At 41.9% G+C, this 21,920-nt stretch overlaps 1 protein-coding gene across 1 annotated transcript in view; it reads left to right on the top strand.

Annotated features, from left to right (window-relative positions):
* RGS22 (regulator of G protein signaling 22) overlaps positions 1-21,920 on the top strand; it is a 399,161-nt gene that overhangs the window by 319,060 nt on the left and 58,181 nt on the right. The window contains exon 18 of the mRNA XM_030217260.1: positions 19,189-19,351. Within this exon, the coding sequence (XP_030073120.1) occupies positions 19,189-19,351 (163 nt within the window). The remainder of the gene's footprint in view (positions 1-19,188; positions 19,352-21,920) is intronic.

Here is a 21,920-nt window from a genome sequence, read left to right as displayed (position 1 = left end):
GGTGTTTCAAAGGTTAGATATAACAAACTTTTTCTACTACCTTTAATTTCCAAGCTACCAAAAATTGGAATTCCCTACAAAGTCATTAGATGAAATATATGGTTAATTATAAGAAATTTAGAAAAACCTTGCAAATGTTTCTATTTCAGATATATGTATTTCCTGAATAAACTAACTATGGGTTTGTGGAATACACCCACTTCTGCAATGGATTATCTGAGCAGATTGGGTTTGGAATTGTTGACCTAATGCTATCTTTTGTTATTTATCCCGAGAATGACTATTTATTGTTTGTGAACCACCTAGATCTTCTTTGGTAATGGTGGGCTATAAATTTATAATGTAATGATAATATAATGGGGTCCTTTTACCAAGCTGCGGGAAAAGGGGCTTGTGCTACTGGCAGAGGCCATTTTTTTACTGCAATGGATAAAAAAAACTCAGACATATATGACCATCTGGTAAGAGAACTCTTACCGCATGGCCATGCTGTGGGGATCCCTTAACTGCCACCCACTGAGGTGGCGATAAGGGCTCCCGCACTAACCTGGCGGTAACCGGGCAGCACGTGGCGATGCCAGATTACCGCTGGGTTACCGCCATGCAAGCCATTTCCAGCAGTTTTCTCTTTCCCACAGAAATGGAGCACGCTTGGGGCGGGATTACTGCCGGCGTTTGCGTTGGACCAGCAGTAGTCCCAGAAGAGCAAGTGGTAAGCCCGCGTTAGGCTTACTGCCGCTCTGTAAAAGGGCCCCAATGTGAGCTAAATCAGAAGGGTAAACCCCGTTTCCTAAAGTTGTGTTAACAAATCCCATTATCCGTATATTTACATTTAAAGTAATATCCTTCAATAAATAAGAATGACAAACATATAAAAAAAGCTAGGAGCCCTGTTTACTAAGCCATGCTGTAGGCACACTAACGTTTTTAGCGCGTGCTAAAAATTAGCACACTCTAACTCTAGAGATACCCATAGGAATATATGGGTGTCTCTAGCGTGCGTCTTAGTAACCAGGGCCCTAGATGTCTTTAACAACCTCTTCAGATAGACTTCAGTTGTACTTTCATTCACCTTTGAAAATTGATTCAAAAGTAAATCACCATGCACATCATTTTCCCTATCTTCCTCTACAAAGATCAACAATTGATGTTTTTGACTATTCAATATAAAACTCTGCCTAAAATCATCAATTTTAGATGAAAATATTCTACTAAGTCATCTGCATTAGGTTATACTTCAGAAGGAATCATCTAAACCCTATCTGTTGACGTTAACAAATTAAGGGGTACTTTTACACAGCCATGGTAAAAAGTGACCTACGGCAGAGTGGGTGCATCTTTTAGGCGCACGCTGGGTCATTTTTTACCACTGCTGGGAAAAAAGCTATTTTTTAATGAGCCAGAAAATGGGCCTCTGCTAATATTAAAACTAGCGAACGCCTATTTACAGCCTAAGCCCATAAGGCCACCCATTTACCTACTGGTAAGGGCTCAATTGCTACCCACATGGTAACCATGCAGTACGCACCAATGTGGTTGCGCTGCCAGTTACCGCCAGGAACACCTCCTTCGGGCAGTAGAAAATAGAAAATTATTTTCTACCACAGGGATTCGGTGCACGCCAAAATTGGAATTACTGCCAGGTGCACGCACTACCCTGGCAGTAGTGCCAATTGGGCACATGCTACCCATGCGTTAGCCCTCCCACGTCTTTGTAAAAGGGCCTCTAAAAATCTGAAAAAGACATTAGAGTTACCTTCTTCAACAGTAAGTTGCTCAAAATTATCGCTTTTCACTTCCAAGATCACATTTTAATATAACCTAATCTCTTGCCTCCATCTTTTATAAGTTTCTGGGTCCTTAACTTTGCTACAGTATCTTTCTAACCTCTTACATTTCTTTTTAATTGAAGCCAAAGTTTCTGTAAACCAAGGATTCTGCTTAATTCAGCTGTTCACTTTTTTTTTTTTATAAGTGCTAAATCATCAAGAGTTACAGCCACTACCTTATTCCAAATCTGCAATTGTTGTTCTGGTTGACCTTCCATCAAATCTAATTCATCTCCCACTCTCTGCCAGAAAATCTCAGCATCAATTTTCCTTCACTTAGCACTAATTCTAGTGCCCGATCTTAGTTGAATATTTTTAAGGGAAGGGAAATGGGACTTGATATACCGCCTTTCTGAGGTTTTTGCAACTACATTCAAAGCAGTTTACATATATTCAGGTACTTATTTTGTACCAGGGGCAATGGAGGGTTAAGTGACTTGCCCAGAGTCACAAGGAGCTGCAGTGGGAATTGAACTCAGTTCCTCAGGATCAAAGTCCACTGCACTAACCACTAGGCTACTCCTCTAAAATATTTAATACTCAGTGATCCATCCAAGTTAGGAGGTCCCACTTTTGATGTCCTACTAAAGGCATAAAACCATTTCTATTAGTATAAGCTAGAAAATCTAATGTATGACCCTCTTTATGCATAGTCTTATTATCCAACCTTACATCTAGCTGACTCAAAAAAATCTATAAATTGTCAAGTACCTGAGTCACTTTGATTCTCTAAATGAACATTCAAATTTCCTAAAATGATCAAACTTTTAAAAACTATAGCATAGTGAGCAATAATATAAAAAGTTTATCGCTAATTAAACACCACCTCCCTGGAGGTCTATAAATTAATATTATTCCTAACTTATCTTTTCTTGTTGTATCTAAGAGTAGGCAGACCATTCCTTCCAAGCCAGGTTCTTTTAAACTTTCTAACTTACTAATTCTTATACATTATAGCCAATCCACCCTTTCTTATCTCAGACAATGCAATAACTTAAGGACAAACTTCTAAAAGATATGGAGAGTTAAAACTTTGATAGTCATGTTTCTACAATGAAAATTAAGCCCACCTGTGTATCACTTATCAAATCTTGAATTAAAAGACTTATAGACATTTGATCAATTCATAATCCTCTTCTGTCAAAGCTGTACTGTCTACTAAAGAGTGTATCAACTTCCTACTTCTAACTACTAATTATCAGCATAAGAGTAAAGGTGCTTGCCTATATCTAGCAATTTAGAGCCCAAAGAACCCATAAACACATTAAAAAGTAATGGGGAAAGAGGAGACCCCATTTTTTAGAACATAGTAACTATGATTAACCAAAAAAATCATTAAACCAATCAAAGATCAACCATGAGATTCCAAACTCACTGAGTCTTTCAAGTAATAAACTATGATCTATTGTACTGAATGCCGCTGAGATATCAAATTAAAGAAACACCATCTGTCTGCTTTGACTTAATATTTTTTAAATCTCTGTAACTAAAATTAAAATTAGAAGTACTATGTTGAATTCTAAATCCAAATTGAGAAGAATGTAAGTAAACATGGTCTTCCAAATATTTGGCCAACTGGCAATCTATAAGTCTCAACTAGTTTTGTGATAAAAGGGATATTTGCAATTGGTCTAGAGTTGAAAGCTTGTGATAAATCCAGGCCATCTGATTTAGGAATAGGTGTCAATGCTATCAAACTCATACTAGCAGGAAGATAACCATGTTATAATATTTCATTCATTAGCATGACAATCTACAGTAGTATTTCCAAGGGTGGGGGGGGGAGTTGCTTAGCAGAAAAGATGGGCAGCTATCCAGAACACAATGTGATTGGGAAAGTTTATGTAACAAAAGTTGAATCTCAAAAGTAAATCATATCTGATCAGCCAGGGTGTCACAACTAGAAACAACTGGCCCATAATAAGTTTTATCTAAAGAGGTCAAATCTCAGGTTATATTATTTTGTTTTATTTTAACCTTATTTGAAAAATAATCTGTAAGATCTTGAGCATTAGGTTCCATGGCCAGTGTTGGGGCATCTAAGGCATGTGGTAAAGTTAATTTTTTTAGCTGTCCAAAGCAATATTTTTAGATCAGGATGGGGAATCCCTATCAATTTAGGATAATATAATTTCCTGAGCACCAGCCAGGTAGCATTGACCTTTTTTTCAGGTGTGCGTGCCCCTTTTTTCCTCACCATTTAGCCATTTGATTTTGCTTCAACCATTTTCTCTTCCATGCCATTGAAGGTTCCCAGTAGCTTTAAGTGATGTACCTGGTGCAATAGGACCATCTCTGGGGCTGATACCCATTCCTGGTATATCCAGCAGGACCAAACCATGTAAACTGTGTTCTTTGTTTATGCAGAAAAGAACTCAGAAATCCAGAAAGGCTCAAAAGTCTCTTTTGGAACCAGGTCTGAATCGTCAACATTGGCATTGGTGTCAGCCTCAGTGTCTGCACCGGCATTGGAGACATAAGTCCTCATGGCTACCAGACCTGTGTCTGACACTGGAGTGGGTGCGCATCCAATGGGTATCCACCAGCCTTGGTGCTGGCCACTGTGCAGGGTTCCCGGGACCGGTCAGCATTGAACCCAACACCCAGGAGATGTGTGGATTCGATATCATCCTCATTGGCACCAAGGGACATCGATGCTCGGCATCAGGCGAAGGCCAAAAAGCGCAAAGATTGATTCCCCTTGATGCATAGTGCTGGAAGCTCTGAGACATCTGTATCAAAGACTTTGGTCCTGAGAAGCATCAGCGCTGAAAGGAGTGCAACTCCTCCTTTGTCTTCACACCGTTCTCCAGGTAGCCGGGTCATAGTTTCCATCATGGCATTGACAACTCTGCAGGCTTTCTCCGAACCTGCACCCCATTCTTTACTGATGTTGGCCTTCGATGAATGGATCTGGGCCATGCTCCAAGAGCACTTGACAGGGCTTCTTCAGGTGCAGAGTCATCGGCAGCAGGAGCACTTGTGCCAGTCATGACTCTACCTCAGCCTGCCTTACAGGGCCCTTAGCCCCACATGGGGCATCGGCGTCGACACCTGCCCATGGGAGAACCCCCTCAACATCTGTAGAGGAAGCATTGCCAGAGTCTAAGGGACAACCTGCATCTAGGCGCCATTCCAGGCATCGACATAGTTCCCTCTCATCTGGGACAGGTGTGGACTCAGCTCTCCCATGTGGAGTCTTTTGCTGATTCCGATTTGGACTATTCATGGGAATCTGATGATGATCCAAAGTACTTCTCAGAGGAGGAGTCCTATGGAATTCCAACAGACCTATCTCCTCCTGAGGAGTGACGTAAATCTCCACCTGAGAGTTGCTCCTTCCCTGCTTTTGTTAAGAAGATGGTGACTGCCCTTCCTATTAAGTTAGACATGAAGGATGAGCCCAGGGCTGAGATGTTCAAAGTTCTGGACTACGACTCTCCTCCTAGAGAGGCTGTGACTGTCCCTCTTCACAAGATCCTACATGATGTTCAGGTGAAGAATTGGGAGTCCCGTCTATCTGTCCTGGTTATGGCCAAAAAATTGACACCATGTATCAGATTCAAAGTACACCTGGATTTGATAGACCACAGTTGCCTTATCACTCCTTGGTGGTTGAATCTGCACTCAAGTGAGCCAGGAGCTCCAGGGACTTTGCCTTGACTCCCCTAGGCAGCCTGGACTCTGGATTCATGTGGGCATAAGATGTACCAGACGTTGTTAATCATCTCATGTATACAATCATCATACCAGTTCTACATGAGCCTTTACTTGCGGTCCTTGGTGCGCAGTATGTTTGATTTGGTGGACACTCTCCTACAGTAGCAGGCTGAGTCACTTCACAAGTGGAGGAGTGGCTTAGTGGTTAGGGTGGAGGACTTTGGTCCTGGGGAACTGAGGTACTGAGTTCGATTCCCACTTCAGGCACAGGCAGCTCCTTGTGACTCTGGGCAAGTCACTTAACCCTCCATTGCCCCATGTAAGCCGCATTGAGCCTGCCATGAGTGGGAAAGTGCGGGGTACAAATGTAACAAAAAAAAAAAGTTGACCAAAAACAGAAGACCTGTTGTAAATTTCTGGCCAGGGGTGCTTTTGACACCTTTGACCTAGGATCTCTGCTCAGAGTATAGCAATACGCACACTTTCATGGCTGCGTGTTTCTGACTTGGACTTGGTGGTTCAGCAGAGGTTGGTGGATGCTACTTGCCGTGGGGACAACCTTTTGGGGGGAAAGATTGAAGAGGTCACTGACCTGTTCAAAAAGCATACTGGTACCATTGATACCCTCTCCTGGTGGGCACCTTATGCGCCCTCCTCCTCTAGGAGGTTTTCTGGCAAGTCAAAGAGAGGTCTTTATTACTATCCAAGGCATAGGTACACTCTTTCTTGTCCCGCTCATCCTGTTCAGCCCCAGCATGCTCATTCTAGTCTGCATGTGCGAAAGACCCAACCAGCTCCCCAGGGCAGGGGATGAGTTTTTGACTGAAAGAGCATAGCTGCCATCAAAGTAACCATCCTGGATGACCTTCTGGTAGAAAAGAGGCTGAGTTTTTTCCAAGAAAGGTGTTCCCTTGTAACCTTCAACTGGGAGGTTCTACAGATACTAGTCCAGGTAAAACAGAGGGTCCACACAGCTTCCACAGAAAATCAAAAACACCAAAACAAATGGAAAAATGTTCCAAAGAGACACAGGCAAAAGCTGAAGTTCAAACTTCTAAAAATAGTTTATTTTCCAAAATTCACAAGCAGTAAGCCACAAAGCAGTGAAAAGATAAACCAAGAGGGGCATAAACGAACGCAAACGCCTATCTCCATGGGCTTTTATCTCTGAGAACAGGTCTGTGAAGGGGCGGGCCGAACCATATTTTCGGAAAAATGGACGTTTTTGAGCTGCGCGTTTTTTTTTTAGCGATAATGGAAACTAAAAACACCCAGCTCAAAAACGTCCTAATCCGAGCCATTTGGTCATGGGAGGGGCCAGGATTGGTAGTACACTGGCCCCCCTGATATGCCAGGACACCAACTGGGCATCCTAGGTCAGTGCGGTGGACTTCAGAAAAAGCTGCCACATGCATAGCTCCCTTACCATGGGTGCTGAGCTCCCAACCCCCTCCCCCAAAACCCACTACCCACAAATGTACAACACTACCATAGCTCTTAGGGGTGAAGGGGGCACCTACATGTGGGTACAGTGGGTTTTGGAGGCCTCCGATTTACCAGCACAAGTGTTACAGGTAGGGGGGATGGGCCTGGGGCCACCTGGCTGAAGTGCACTGCGGTACCCACTAAAAGTGCTCCAGGGACCTGCATACACGCAGGCCTCTAGGACTTGTTGCTGCTGTATAACATTGGCACACCAGTTGACACCTGAAGACTAATCTCTCCGAAAACGTCCTTTATTGGAATAAGCACGTTTACTCACAGTTAACTGCAGAGGTTGTGCCCCACTGGCAACGAGTCTCCCTGGTACTGAGATTAGCAGTAGGTCAGAGCTGGCAGAATGCTGTACAATGCCCTCTTTCAGCCACATTCAAGGTAAGAACTAAGTTGTCTAACATGGCTAACACAGGAAAGAGAACTAAAACTGGCTTACAAAAGTGGCCACTACCGCATGGGCTACAACAGGAAACACAACAGGGCACACTCTGACCCAGTAGGCAGGGGGAAAAGCACCATGGGAGAAGAGCCTACCAAATACCAACATCGTGAGACTGTAACACAAGCTAATGAAATCACGGAGCCCAATACCCTACACCCACCACAATGCAATGCTGATGTGACCCTGTACTGCACCCGAGAGCCACATCTGACCCGGGAAAGGCTGTGAGAGGATCGAACACATTCTGCTGTCATGGAGGTGGGTACGGCATTTGAGGCTGGGAAAAAGTTTTTAAAGTGGGGTTTTTTTGGGTGGGAGGGGGTTAGTGACCACTGGGGGAGTCCGGGGACGTCATCCCCGATTCCCTCCAGTGGTCATCTGGGCAGTTGGGGCACTTTTTTGGGACTTGTTCGTGAAAAAAAGGGTCCAAAAAAGTGACCCAAAATCGCGGTAAAAACGCCTTTTTTTTCGATTATCAGCTACAGACGCCCATCTCTCCTCGACTGATAACCACGCCCCAGTCGCACCTTCGACATGCCCCCATCAACTTTATTCGTTTCCGCGACGGAGTGCAGTTGGAAACGCCCAAAATCGGCTTTCGATTATACCGATTTGGGCGCCTTTGTGAGAAAAACGCCCATCTCCCGATTTGGGTCAAAATATAGGCGTTTTTCTCTTTCGATTATAAGCTGGCAAGTGACCCTACATGGCCGTGTTTCGGCACAATGCCTTCCTCAGGGGTTGCTGAAGCTTGATCAAAATGCTTCACAACTTGTGATAAATATAAACCAAGTGAATCAGAAAACTCCAAACTTGAAAAAACAAGCCTGCATAGCATCACAAACCATCCGCTGGGCATTCTGGGTGGGAGCATAACACTTCCAGTACCACATTCTTCCATTTGGCCTTATGTCAGCCCTCAGGGTGTTCACAGAGTGCCTTGCAGTAGTCACAGCATCGCTTCACAGACTGGGAGTCCATGAGGCTCATTTTCAAAGCACTTAGCCTCCCAAAGTTCCATAGAAACCTATGGAACTTAGCCTCCCAAAGTGCTTTGAAAATATGCCTCTATGTGTTTCCCTACCTGGATGATTAGTTGATGAAGAGCACATCAAAGGAGGATACTCAGGAGTCTGTGTGGAGAACTATTCAGGTGCTGGAGCCAGTAGGGTTCGTTATCAACTACCCCATCCCATCTATCACCTGTTCAGCAATTGCAGTTCATATGAGTCCTGCTAGACATTGTTCAAGCACGAGCCTTTCTCCCTCAGTCACGGGCAGACACCCTTGTTGCCATTGCCGTTCAGGTTCGCAGCAGCCAGCATGTCCATGGTTCAGCAGATGTTGTTGTTGGGCCACATGTCCTCCACTGTACATGTCACTCCCAGACCATGTCAAGGCTCACAATGTCAGAGCTATCTCTGCATCGGTAGCTCACTTGAGATCAGCTTCCATTGAAGAGATTTGCAGGGCTGCATTGTGGTCTTCAGTCCACACATTTTCATCCCACTATTGTCTTGAGCAAAATACTTGACATGACAGCTGGTTTGGTCAGACAGTCCTGCAGAATTTGTTTGGGGTCTAAAATCCAAGCCCACCCTCCTAGGCCTGTTTTATTCTGTTCCAGGGTGCACTCTCTCTCACAACCAGTATATATATGGTTTCAAGTTAATTGATTTACACAGCCTTGCATTTGTGAGTCCCTATTGTCATATTGTTGTTTTTTTTTGTGAGCCTGGTAGCTAGGGATTCCCATAGGTGAGATCAATATGGCATGCTTGTCCTCTGAGGAAATTGGAGGGTCATGGGATAGGAGGAAATGTCCTATTGTGGATTAAAAACTGGTTGAAGGATAGGAAACAGAGAGTGGGGTTAAATGGGCAGTATTCCCAATGGAGAAGGGTAGTTAGTGGGGTTCCTCAGGGGTCCGTGCTAGGACCGCTGCTTTTTAATATATTTATAAATGATTTAGAGATGGGAGTAACTAGCGAGGTAATTAAATTTGCTGATGACACAAAGTTATTCAAAGTCGTTAAATCGCGACAGGATTGTGAAAAATTACAAGAGGACCTTACGAGACTGGGAGACTGGGCGGCTAAATGGCAGATGATGTTTAATGTGAGCAAGTGCAAGGTGATGCATGTGGGAAAAAAGAACCCGAATTATAGCTACATCATGCAAGGTTCCACGTTAGGAGTTATGGACCAAGAAAGGGATCTGGGTGTCGTCGTCGATAACACACTGAAACCTTCTGCTCAGTGTGCTGCTGCGGCTAAGAAAGCGAATAGAATGTTGGGTATTATCAGGAAAGGTATGGAAAACAGGTGTGAGGATGTTATAATGCCGTTGTATCGCTCCATGGTGCGACCGCACCTTGAGTATTGTGTTCAATTCTGGTCGCCGCATCTCAAGAAAGATATAGTAGAATTGGAAAAGGTGCAGCGAAGGGCGACTAAAATGATAGCGGGGATGGGACAACTTCCCTACGAAGAAAGACTAAGGAGGCTAGGGCTATACAGCTTGGAGAAGAGATGGCTGAGGGGAGACATGATAGAGGTATATAAAATAATGAGTGGAGTGGAACAGGTGGATGTGAAGCGTCTGTTCACGCTTTCCAAAAATACTAGGACTAGGGGGCATGCGATGAAACTACAGTGTAGTAAATTTAAAACAAATCGGAGAAAATTTTTCTTCACCCAACTTGTAATTAAACTCTGGAATTCGTTGCCGGAGAAAGTGGTGAAGGCGGTTAGCTTAGCAGAGTTTAAAAAGGGGTTGGACGGTTTCCTAAAGGACAAGTCCATAAACCGCTACTAAACGGACTTGGAAAACTCCAAAATTCCAGGAATAACATGTACAGAATGTTTGTACGTTTGGGAAGCTTGCCAGGTGCCCTTGGCCTGGATTGGCTGCTGTCGTGGACAGGATGCTGGGCTCGATGGACCCTTGGTCTTTTCCCAGTATGGCATTACTTATGTACTTATGTACTTACTTGTAGTAGGTATTCTCTGAGGACAGCAGGCCAATTATTCTCACATACCTCTCCACCTCCTCATTTTAGGTACAGTGATACCTTGGTTTTCATCAAAAATCCGTCTGAAAACAATCGGCGAAAATCTGAAACTGACGAAAACCGAGGCAATTATTTCCATATGAATCAACACTGGAAAGCAATGAAATTGTTTGGCTAGATGCACAGGGTGATGCTCACACAACGAGAAACAACGCTACACTGAGCAGGAGAACACGTGGGTCGTCCTTTGTTTTCGCAAAATTAGCAGCGAGGTCATGTGGGCACACCAACGAAATCCAAGACAAATTTTTCGCAGAAAATATCGATGAAACCCGAAACCAACAATAACCAAAGTCAACGAAAACCGAGGTACTACTGTATATTATTGTACTGCTGGTCCTGTGCTCACGAGCAGGAAGGCATCTGTGCATGCGTGGTGGGAGTGCTGCCTTAAAGGGAAAGTATTCTGGGCAGCGTTTCCACACCAGGCTCCATTGGTGATGTCACCCACATGTAAGAATAATTAGTCTGCTGTCCTTGGAGATTACCTGCTACAGGTAAATAATTTTGTTTTCATAGATAAAGCAACTTTTGATATATAAGGATTCATTTGATATTTCCAAGAAAGTTTGATAGAAAAAACTTTCAACTTGCGCCATGCTAGAAAAATACTAGCAAAAGAGAAGAAGATACTGTAGCTGGTCTGGGGAAAAGAGTAAGCTTTTAGTCCAGCCTTAAATTTAGAAAATTAAATTTCAGTGTGAAGTAATGTGGGATGGAATTCCACAGCAGTGGAGCCAGGACAAAAAGGAGGTAGTTTAATTTAGGATTTTTTGTATATGTATGCACTAGTATGTGTGTAAAAGGTAACATAAAATTATCTCATATGTACAAGTACATGCCATGCAATTAAGCACATACTTGTACATGACTTAGGAGGCATGTTCAGAGAAGGAATTTGGGTGGAGTGCAGGCAGAGGCACAATTTACATGTGTATTAAATAAAATATGTTCTGTTTGCACATACTTTATATGAGAACATTTATGCCTGCTTCTGAGCAGGCATAAATATCTGCAGCTTCAATCTAGCCACAAATTCTGCTGGTTTACCTCTCATATTTTATAAAGGCACATAGATCCCTAACCTAAAATAGGCACCTACATGGCCTTCAAACATATAGGCAACCTGCTATAAAATTACCTTCAGAAAGCAGACTGATGTATACTTTCAAGATGTGTCTGAGATGAAGAAGGGAAGGTTAAGAGATTCTCACTCTGAAATTTAAGGGCCTAGGATGGAACTTGTGGAAACAAAACATTAGAAAGATATGCCAGATGACCTGTGCAGAATGCCCTATGTGTTGCTGAAGGAAGATCTGGTGGCAGACTGATTGCAGGCAGAGTAATTTTAGATGCTATTCTCAATTTGAGAAAAATCTTCAGAATGATATTAAGAACCTGGAAGAATCCAATTGAACCCCAGGATTTCTTATTTCATTCTGTACAGGAATAACCATATCATTCATCGCAAATTTATCAGGAACAGTATCAGTTAAAGAACCTAAAAGCAACAGAATTTGTCTTAGAAATATTTAATTTCAACAAATTTCCCCTCTATCAAATTGTTAATACCAGAAAGATATACAGTGGGGGAAATAAGTATTTGATCCCTTGCTGATTTTGTAAGTTTGCCCACTGACAAAGACACGAGCAGCCCATAATTGAAGGGTAGGTTATTGGTAACAGTGAGAGATAGCACATCACAAATTAAATCCGGAAAATCACATTGTGGAAAGTATATGAATTTATTTGCATTCTGCAGAGGGAAATAAGTATTTAATCCCTCTGGCAAACAAGACCTAATACTTGGTGGCAAAACCCTTGTTGGCAAGCACAGCGGTCAGACGTCTTCTGTAGTTGATGATGAGGTTTGCACACATGTCAGGAGGAATTTTGGTCCACTCCTCTTTGCAGATCATCTCTAAATCATTAAGAGTTCTGGGCTGTCGCTTGGCAACTCGCAGCTTCAGCTCCCTCCATAAGTTTTCAATGGGATTAAGGTCTGGTGACTGGCTAGGCCACTCCATGACCCTAATGTGCTTCTTCCTGAGCCACTCCTTTGTTGCCTTGGCTGTATGTTTTGGGTCATTGTCGTGCTGGAAGACCCAGCCACGACCCATTTTTAAGGCCCTGGCGGAGGGAAGGAGGTTGTCACTCAGAATTGTACGGTACATGGCCCCATCCATTCTCCCATTGATGCGGTGAAGTAGTCCTGTGCCCTTAGCAGAGAAACACCCCCAAAACATAACATTTCCACCTCCATGCTTGACAGTGGGGACGGTGTTCTTTGGGTCATAGGCAGCATTTCTCTTCCTCCAAACACGGCGAGTTGAGTTCATGCCAAAGAGCTCAATTTTTGTCTCATCTGACCACAGCACCTTCTCCCAATCACTCTCGGCATCATCCAGGTGTTCACTGGCAAACTTCAGACGGGCCGTCACATGTGCCTTCCGGAGCAGGGGGACCTTGCGGGCACTGCAGGATTGCAATCCGTTATGTCGTAATGTGTTACCAATGGTTTTCGTGGTGACAGTGGTCCCAGCTGCCTTGAGATCATTGACAAGTTCCCCCCTTGTAGTTGTAGGCTGATTTCTAACCTTCCTCATGATCAAGGATACCCCACGAGGTGAGATTTTGCGTGGAGCCCCAGATCTTTGTCGATTGACAGTCATTTTGTACTTCTTCCATTTTCTTACTATGGCACCAACAGTTGTCTCCTTCTCGCCCAGCGTCTTACTGATGGTTTTGTAGCCCATTCCAGCCTTGTGCAGGTGTATGATCTTGTCCCTGACATCCTTAGACAGCTCCTTGCTCTTGGCCATTTTGTAGAGGTTAGAGTCTGACTGATTCACTGAGTCTGTGGACAGGTGTCTTTCATACAGGTGACCATTGCCGACAGCTGTCTGTCATGCAGGTAACGAGTTGATTTGGAGCATCTACCTGGTCTGTAGGGGCCAGATCTCTTACTGGTTGGTGGGGGATCAAATACTTATTTCCCTCTGCAGAATGCAAATAAATTCATATACTTTCCACAATGTGATTTTCCGGATTTAATTTGTGATGTGCTATCTCTCACTGTTACCAATAACCTACCCTTCAATTATGGGCTGCTCATGTCTTTGTCAGTGGGCAAACTTACAAAATCAGCAAGGGATCAAATACTTATTTCCCCCACTGTAGGTGCAGCATTGCAAAACTGTCATTGAATGACTTATCCACAGATATAAAAAATTGTATGTCATTAGCATAGATTTTATATTGTAATCCAAAACAACAAAGAAGGTGACAAAGGGAGAGAAGCAAAATGTTGAAAAGTACTTCTGAGAGACAGGAGCCTTGCGAGACTCCCATAGTGCACGACAGAATATCAGATTTAGTAACACTATCAAAAACACAAAATGCTCTATCCCTGAGATAGAATTGAAACCATAATAGCACATTCCCTCCTATACCAATAGCCTGTAAACGATTAATCAAAATCTCATGATGATGGTGTCAAATGCTGCTGAGATGTCCAGTGTTACCTAAAGAAAACTATTACTTTTATCAAACCCATCTTTGACACCATCAAGAAGAGAGAGAAATAATAATTATTATTATTAGCATTTGTATAGCACTACCAGACGCACGCAGCGCTGAACACCTGACACAAAGAGACAGTCCCTGCTCAAAAGAGCTTACAATCTAAGTAATACAGACAAACAAGACAGTTACAGGTGAGGGAAGTAATGGGTGAGAAGGGAGGAAGGGACAAGGGTAGGGCAATTGTGGCTAGGAGCTAAAAGCAGCAGTGACAAGGTGGGTTTTCAGCATAGATTTGAAAACAGGTAGAGATGGAGCTAGACGTATAGGTCCAGGAAGTCTATTCCAGGCATAAGGTGCCATGAGAGAAAAGGAGCGAAGCCTGGAGTTAGCAGTGGAGGAGAAGGAGGACGACAAGAGAGATTTGTCAAGCGAGCAGAGTTCACGGGGAGGAATGTAGGGAGAGATGAGAGCGGAGAGGTAATGGGCGGCTGCAGAGTGGATGCATTTAAAGGTCAGTATGAGAAGTTTAAACTGAATGTGGAAGCGGACAGGGAGCCAGTGAAGTGACTTGAGGAGCGGGCTAGTATGGGTATAACGATTCTGGTGGAAAACAAGTCGTGCCGCAGAATAATGTTTCTGTTATCTTGGTGTTCTCTGAAATTGAATTGGTGCTGATATAGAACATTATGTTTTTGAAGAAACCCGTCTAACTGTATAAAAACAACTCTATCAATCAACTTATCAATAAATGGCAATGAAGATATAGGACGATAATTGTCAGTGACTGTGGGATCTAATTTTCCTTGTTTAATCAAGAGGCTAACCTCTGCTATTTTGAGAGTCAAAGGCATAACCCCTTTGCCCAGAGATATGTTAACCATTAGAGTATGAAAATTAAGGAAAACACTCCAGCATTTTAATAACAAAAAGATGGAGTGAATCTAAACAACAAAAGGAATTATGAATTCCCACCATAATTTTTTCTAGTTGTTCAGAAGAAACAGAAATAATCTGACCATAACTCTAATCCATCTGATGGATAAAAAGTTTCTCAAGGAAAGGGACATTATTGAATGGTTGTGCTAGATTCTGAACCTTCAGTTGAAAACCATTTGCAAATTTACATGGTGACAAAGCATTACATACTGACTTAGATTAATCAGGACCGGCAGTACGCTTACAAACTATAACAAACAATTCCTTGGAAACAGATGGTGCTTTTTCAACATTTTATTAAAATAGGTCTTTTGAGCATCAATTTGTCTTGTATTATAAGATTGCCAATTGCAAATTATAGCATTCCAGTACAGGTCTACAGGAACAACTTCGCCAAGCTCTTTCAGCTTGCCTCAAAGTATGCTACAGAATTTTAAAATCCTCTGTGAACCAAGGAACATAAGTAGATCTAACCAGTTTCTATGTTTGTAGAGGAGCAAACTCATTCAGAGAATCTACTATTCCATTGATAGACTAATACAATAGACTCAGATTTGTGTCACTGTATCAGCCATTTTTTCAGTCAATATTGTCTTGAGTTCAGAGAATTCAGAATGGCTACATGATGAAAAAAAACTTTTGATGAACACCATGTACCTCAGTTTATTTTGATTTCACCTGGAAACTAAGTAACACATGATCTAACCAAGACACTTGCTTTGGATGATCAAGACTAAAACACAACAAGAGAAAAGTGTTATTACCCAGAAAAATAAGAGATGTCACAGAAGGAAAGAAAATTCATATTCAAGCCTGCGGAGAGGAGAAGACTTTCAGCAGACATCTGGTGAGACAGGAGACCAAGATGGTTTTGAAAGTTTGTTGGATCCCTACCTTGAGGAAGATGTGCTACAAAAGATCCATCCCTTAGTTAGACCATTAGAGATAACTCTGGACTCAATATGGACAGCTCTGTAGTCCCTCCACCAGGTTTGGTCTTCCTTTGTGAAAGCGTCTATACAAATTTTACAGGAAATACACACCCTTGAGTACCAAAGCTGGAAGTCCTTATTAATAATGCCAATCAAGTTAAAGCATTGCAGGAGCTATAATACAGACTCAAATGGTTGTACCATAAGTAGCTTGAGAATCTCTCTAGACATTTGAATCTATGGTTCTGGAACCTCCCTCAAATTTTAACTTTATCTCCTAAGGATCTTTTTTATTTGAGGAAAGGCTAAAGAAGTTAGGGCTCTTCAGCTTGGAGAAGAGAGTGCTGAAGGGAGATGTGATAGAGGTCTATAAAATCCTTAATGGAGTGGAACAGGTAAATGTGAATCGATTGTTTACTCTTTCAAAAAGTAGAAAGACTAGGGGGCACTCAGTGAAGTCACATTTAAAACAAATAGGATAAAATATTTTATCCCTCAATGTATAGTTAAGCTCTGGAGCAAGTGGTAAAAACAGTTAATGTTGCTGGGTTTAAAAAAAGGTTTGGACAAATTCCTGGAGAAAAAGTCCATAAACTGTTATGGTAGACCTGAGAAAGCCACTGCTTATCCCCAAGGTTAAGTAGCATGAAATCTTGCTACTTGTCAGGATTCTACTAGGTACTTGTAACCTGGACTAGCTGCTTTTACAGACAGGATGTTGGGCTAGATGAACCCTTGGTCTGACCCGGTATGGCAAAATGTTCTTATGTTCAAATGTAGAGCCTCTTGTAAAATAGGTGCGGGATTTCACATTTAAGACTGAGCAGGAGCAGTGATTTCAAACCACTGCACATCAGAAAAAAATCTTGAAGCCCTACTCCACTTAGATATGAGACCAGCTTTTTGAAATTGCTGGTCCTAGCACCACCTATGTCCTCATTCCCCAACACCCACCCAGAACAGTACCAAACCATTATCTGATTCTGCCCCCCCCCCCACACACACACACCTGCCAAATCCTTCTGATCCCTCCCCGACAAGGACTCCTCCCCCCCTCCAATCACACCTAATGTGTAGTAGGGATCAGGTATAAGCCCCAGTCACGCCTTCTCCTTCAGCATCCTGGGTTTAAAATTAGAACCCATGATCCCTAGTGCTAGTTTTGTGGTATTACCACCAGAGGTCAGGCTGCCATATAAAACCAGCACTAGGGGCAGCAGGTGCCATTTTGAACCAGGGACTTTGACGGAGCAGGAATGACTGGGACTTGCTTATGCTCCACATTAGACACCAAGGAGCCCTAGTAAGAGCTGATGGTGTTATCAGAGGACAGAAAGGGGGTCCTTGTGTGGGGGGAGGGATCAGAAGCATTTGCCATGTGGAGCGGAATCAGAAGAGTTTGCCATGTGGTGGGAAGATTGGAAGGGATTGCAATGTTGGGGGAAGCAGAAGGAGGTATGGTTGTTGGGAGAGGAGAAACAGGAGGGAAGGGTTTGACCTCAGCTTTTGCACATGCTCATAAGTACATAACCGTTGCCGTACTGGGACAGACTGAAGGTCCTTCAAGCCCAGAATCCTGTTTCCAACAGTGGCCAATCCAGGTCACAAGTACCTGTCAAGATCCTCATTCAATACAATACATTTTATGCTGTTTATCCTAGAAATAAGCAATGGATTTTCCTCAAGTCCATCTTAATGGCTTATGGACTTTTCTTTTAGGAAGCTATCCAAACCTTTTTTAAACCCCACTAAGTTAACTGCTTTTTCCACATTGGGCTTACTGCCGTTTTGTAAAAGGGCCCCTCTATGTTTTAAAATAGCATTGTGTTTTTTTGCAATAACATTTATATTGTGATAGATCATTGCATTAAAAACATATGGGCATCTTATCACAGGCTGGCTAAAAGAGGTGCACAAACAAAAATTTTGCTAGGCAAGACTGAGAGGATTGATTGTTGGGTCCTCTTCCTGCCTCTGCCAGCGATAGCAGGCTCTGCTCTAGAAGAAACAAGAAGCTGCATTATTGTTAATTAGAGGTTTTTAAATTAATTGTTTTAATGTACTTGCAAAGTTTCAGAAAGCAACACCTATATGAAAATCACATAAATCTTAAACATGTGGAGGATACCTAACACACAGGAGATATAGTTCCAAAAATGTTCCTTTGAACATGAAGTACTTGTTCAGTAATTTCATATCATGTATGACTTACCCTTCTTTTGTTATGTTTTCTACTGGTTGATCAGATGATGACTGTGTAGAGTATTCAAAGCAAAAATATGTCTGAAATTTTGTTGAATTGTTCACCAAAGCCTTTATGAAAGAAAAGCTGAAACTTTCAATAAGTATTCCATAGGATCATTTTCTGAAAATCTGAGTTAGATATTTTATATCAGTTTTGGATTTGGGAGGTTTCCTTAAAATGACATCTGGAGTCTTGCAAATTTGCACAAACTCTAAAGTAAGGGCCATGGTGTTCTACTGGTTTCTAGAAGCATTCCCACATCTAAATGGCAGCATTACAATGCCTGGAAATGCCTAGACATTTAAATGCCATTTCTGAATATGGGGGCTTTGACACATGGGGAAGCTGAGTACATCTAGATGGCAAGAGTGAATGATCTGAGTGGGACAACAATACAGACATACATTCCTTATTTCACATAAGGAATCTACATCTGCATTGGAAAACCTGGATGTTGGAATTTACGTCTGCTTCGAGGTATGTCTAAGTGCCTACTCTAGAAGCAGCTGTAAATCCCAATGATATTAGTCCCCACCTCAGTGCAGCTTCTCCAACCCTCTCTGACATCATAACCAAGCCACACAAACACCACACCAAGCCCCCCCCCCAAGACACTACAATCAAGTCCTCCCAAGATTCCACAACCATCACAACCAGGCCTCCCCAAGAGACTCCAACCAGTTCCCCCATGTTTGGGCATGAGTTTGACACATGGCAGCTCCCTCTCTGATGCAGTCCCTAGGCTTACATGGGGTCCATGATATCTAGTGGGGTAGGAGTGATGCTTACTCACTCGTGCCTTGTGGCTGCCAGGTCTCCAAAATGGCTCCAAAAACCTCTAGCAGTGATACTGCAGCTTTACGGCTACATGTCAGGCTTCCATATATGTTGGTAAAGTGTTATGCTTTATGGTACTACTATCATCTCGGGACACTCCTCACTAGCTCCTTTTTTATCTATACATCTGTTTGGATTTCACTGAAAATGGCACAGTGTTGTACTTAACTGTGTATTATAAAAGGTACTTAACATTTGTGTACTACTGATAGAATGGATCTAAACTGCTGGGAGGAAATTGAACATTTCAGAAGAATGCCACACACGGATAAAAAGAAAAGGGAAGAAATGTCCAAAGAAATCAAAAGGAAGTACCTAAATAAAAATTACTTCTTTGGAACCAATAGTCCAGCTTCAAAAGAGGAGCAGGACCAGGTAACAATATAAAGTAAAATCAAAAGGTCTTCTACATTCTATTAGTATATTTCTATTGTGTTTTTAAAAATGTTTCACAGTACATGATAATATAGGAGAAAAGCCCTTTTGGATTCTTATTGGGTTGTAAATACAAGGGGAAAGTTTGTAGGCTATATAATAAATGTTATGGAATTTGGCTGTTACACCGGATTTAGTCTACCTGGTTTAGCAAAAGATATGTGATTTTTAAAACTAATAATAGTGACAAAGTTAACAGGGTCTTTAATTAACATTTGACTTAAAAGGAAATATTCTGTTTACTATGATGTTAGATGCCTTTTCACTTAAATTATGGTGGACAGCTGACAGTAGGGTCAGTGTCAGAGGATCCAACCGGGGTAATTACCCTGTACTTAACACCACCAATAGAGCACTTGGTTACATACATAGTTAAACAATATATCAAGCACACTTTTAAAAGAGAGGAAAAAGAGACCTCAGTTACCGTGCCATGACAGAATGTTGTTATATACACTCAGTGTTACAGTTATTGGTGCTCTTAAAAACCTCTCATTTTTATTGTGTTGGTTTGTCTCTAACAGGCTCATTTTTGAAAGAGATGGACATCCAAAAAGTGACATAAATCGGCACTTGGACGTCCATCTCACAGAAACGTCCAAATCGGTATAATCAAAACCACATTTTGGACGTCTTTCTCAGAAGTCCGTCCAAATCTCAAGGAGGCGTGTTCAAGGTGGGACTTGGGCATTCCTAAGACTTAGAGCCATAATGGAACAAAGCAAAAATGTCCCGCACTAAAACGTGGACGTTTTGAGCTGGACCAGTTTTTATTAAGAATAAGGGGATTTCTTTGACAAAGCATCTAGCGAAACACATACCATGTCGGAACAAGAGTGCCCCTATAGACCGACAAAAAAGATTTTTTTCTTTGCGATGAATATTTAATGTTTAAAATTTAGAGTGATTAAATGTAAGATTTATAGCCAAAGATAAGATAAACTTGCTTGAGGGAGGTGGAGGACATCAAGCCGATGACAATCGGGGCATATAAGTCTCTGCATATGAACTGATAGATGCAGTGCGGTTCAACTGAGGTTCATGTTCTACACTGCTGTATGGCTGAATCAAAGTGATATGCATAAAGATTAATTGTATATCTCAAGATAATCTAATTTGATTGAGTGATTCAGCAAAGTATTGTGAAGTTACTGCCTACATTGAGTCAATATAAAATCAAAACACAAGCAGCACTTAATTTAAAACCAACAGAGCCCGTTTCACACAGGTACACTGGCTTCTTCAGGGGTCCAACAATTCAATAACTCATGCCAGAGTTTCTTCTTTTCTGCAACAACCATCAGTCCAATAACCAACTATCTAATAAAATGTTTAATATTCAACTTCATTACTGATGCAGCGTACTTACAGCTTAAAAGGCACTTCTTGATCCTAATGCTTAAAATGGCACTGATTATGTCAGATGCCAGTTCTTTAAATAGTCTCATATCTACTGATGTCCAATTAATAAATGAATTCAAATCTAGGGGTCTAAACTCTGTAGTTTTAAAATACATTGAACCACACTATTGCAATTTTCTTACCTGATCACCACCCTGTTGATGAATGGGCTCTCTGTCAATAATGAAGCATCTTAAATCTTCAGATTTGTGCCTAGCTTGCTACAATGGAGAAACAAAGGTTCTTGCACACATCTCCTCCTTATGTCCAATTTATGTTCCAACATCCTGATTTTGAAAGGCCGTGTTGTCATTCCGATATACATATTATGTTACAAGGACACTACACTTCATATATTGCAAAATCTGCCCTGCAGTTAGTAAAGGTTTTCAACTCATGCTTGTTATCATCAACAGGATTTATGTAATTTTTCAACTGTGTGGTAATGGAACACACAGTACAGGTGCCACATTTAAAGTGCCCCAAAATTCCAGATTTTGTTAATCTAACACCTGATTTACTTGTTGAAAAAACTCCCAGGCTCAAAATGTCCTTCAAATATTTATCCAGGGAAAAAGCAATCCTTAACAGACTCTCTTTAAACAGAGGGCAAAGCTGAACAATTTCCCATTTGTTCTTGAAGATATTTGCTACTGTAGTTCCATGGATTGAAAATCTTAAAACACATGAGGGCATGTCTTCAAACCTTCCAACTTTATTTCGTGCAGAAAGCAACAAATCACACTTGTTATAGCGCACTCTTTAAGATGCTCTCTTAATTAGTTTTCTAGGTTATCCTCTATGCTCCAATCTCTCCATCAATTCACAAGCTTGCTCTTTAAAATCTTGGAACAGAAAAGAAGAAAGCATATCTTGTGAAGAAAAACAGTCTTTTATTGGTTATTCAAAACTCCCAGGAATTACAAACAAGTGCCTGACACGGCCATGTTTCGGCAGAACTACAGGCTGTGTCAGGGGCAATGAAACCAGCTGATGTAAAACTACAAACTTCACCAATGCTGATCACAGATGTGTCTCTTCCTGGGTCCATTTGAAACTGTGGTAAAAGAGGGCCTCGGCATGTAGGAAAAACACATGCTGATGCCAG

Source organism: Microcaecilia unicolor, chromosome 1 (assembly GCF_901765095.1).
Source record: "Microcaecilia unicolor chromosome 1, aMicUni1.1, whole genome shotgun sequence".
Lineage (NCBI taxonomy): Eukaryota > Metazoa > Chordata > Amphibia > Gymnophiona > Siphonopidae > Microcaecilia > Microcaecilia unicolor.
Note: the sequence above shows the minus strand (reverse complement) of the source record. Positions and strands in the feature narration are given on the sequence as shown.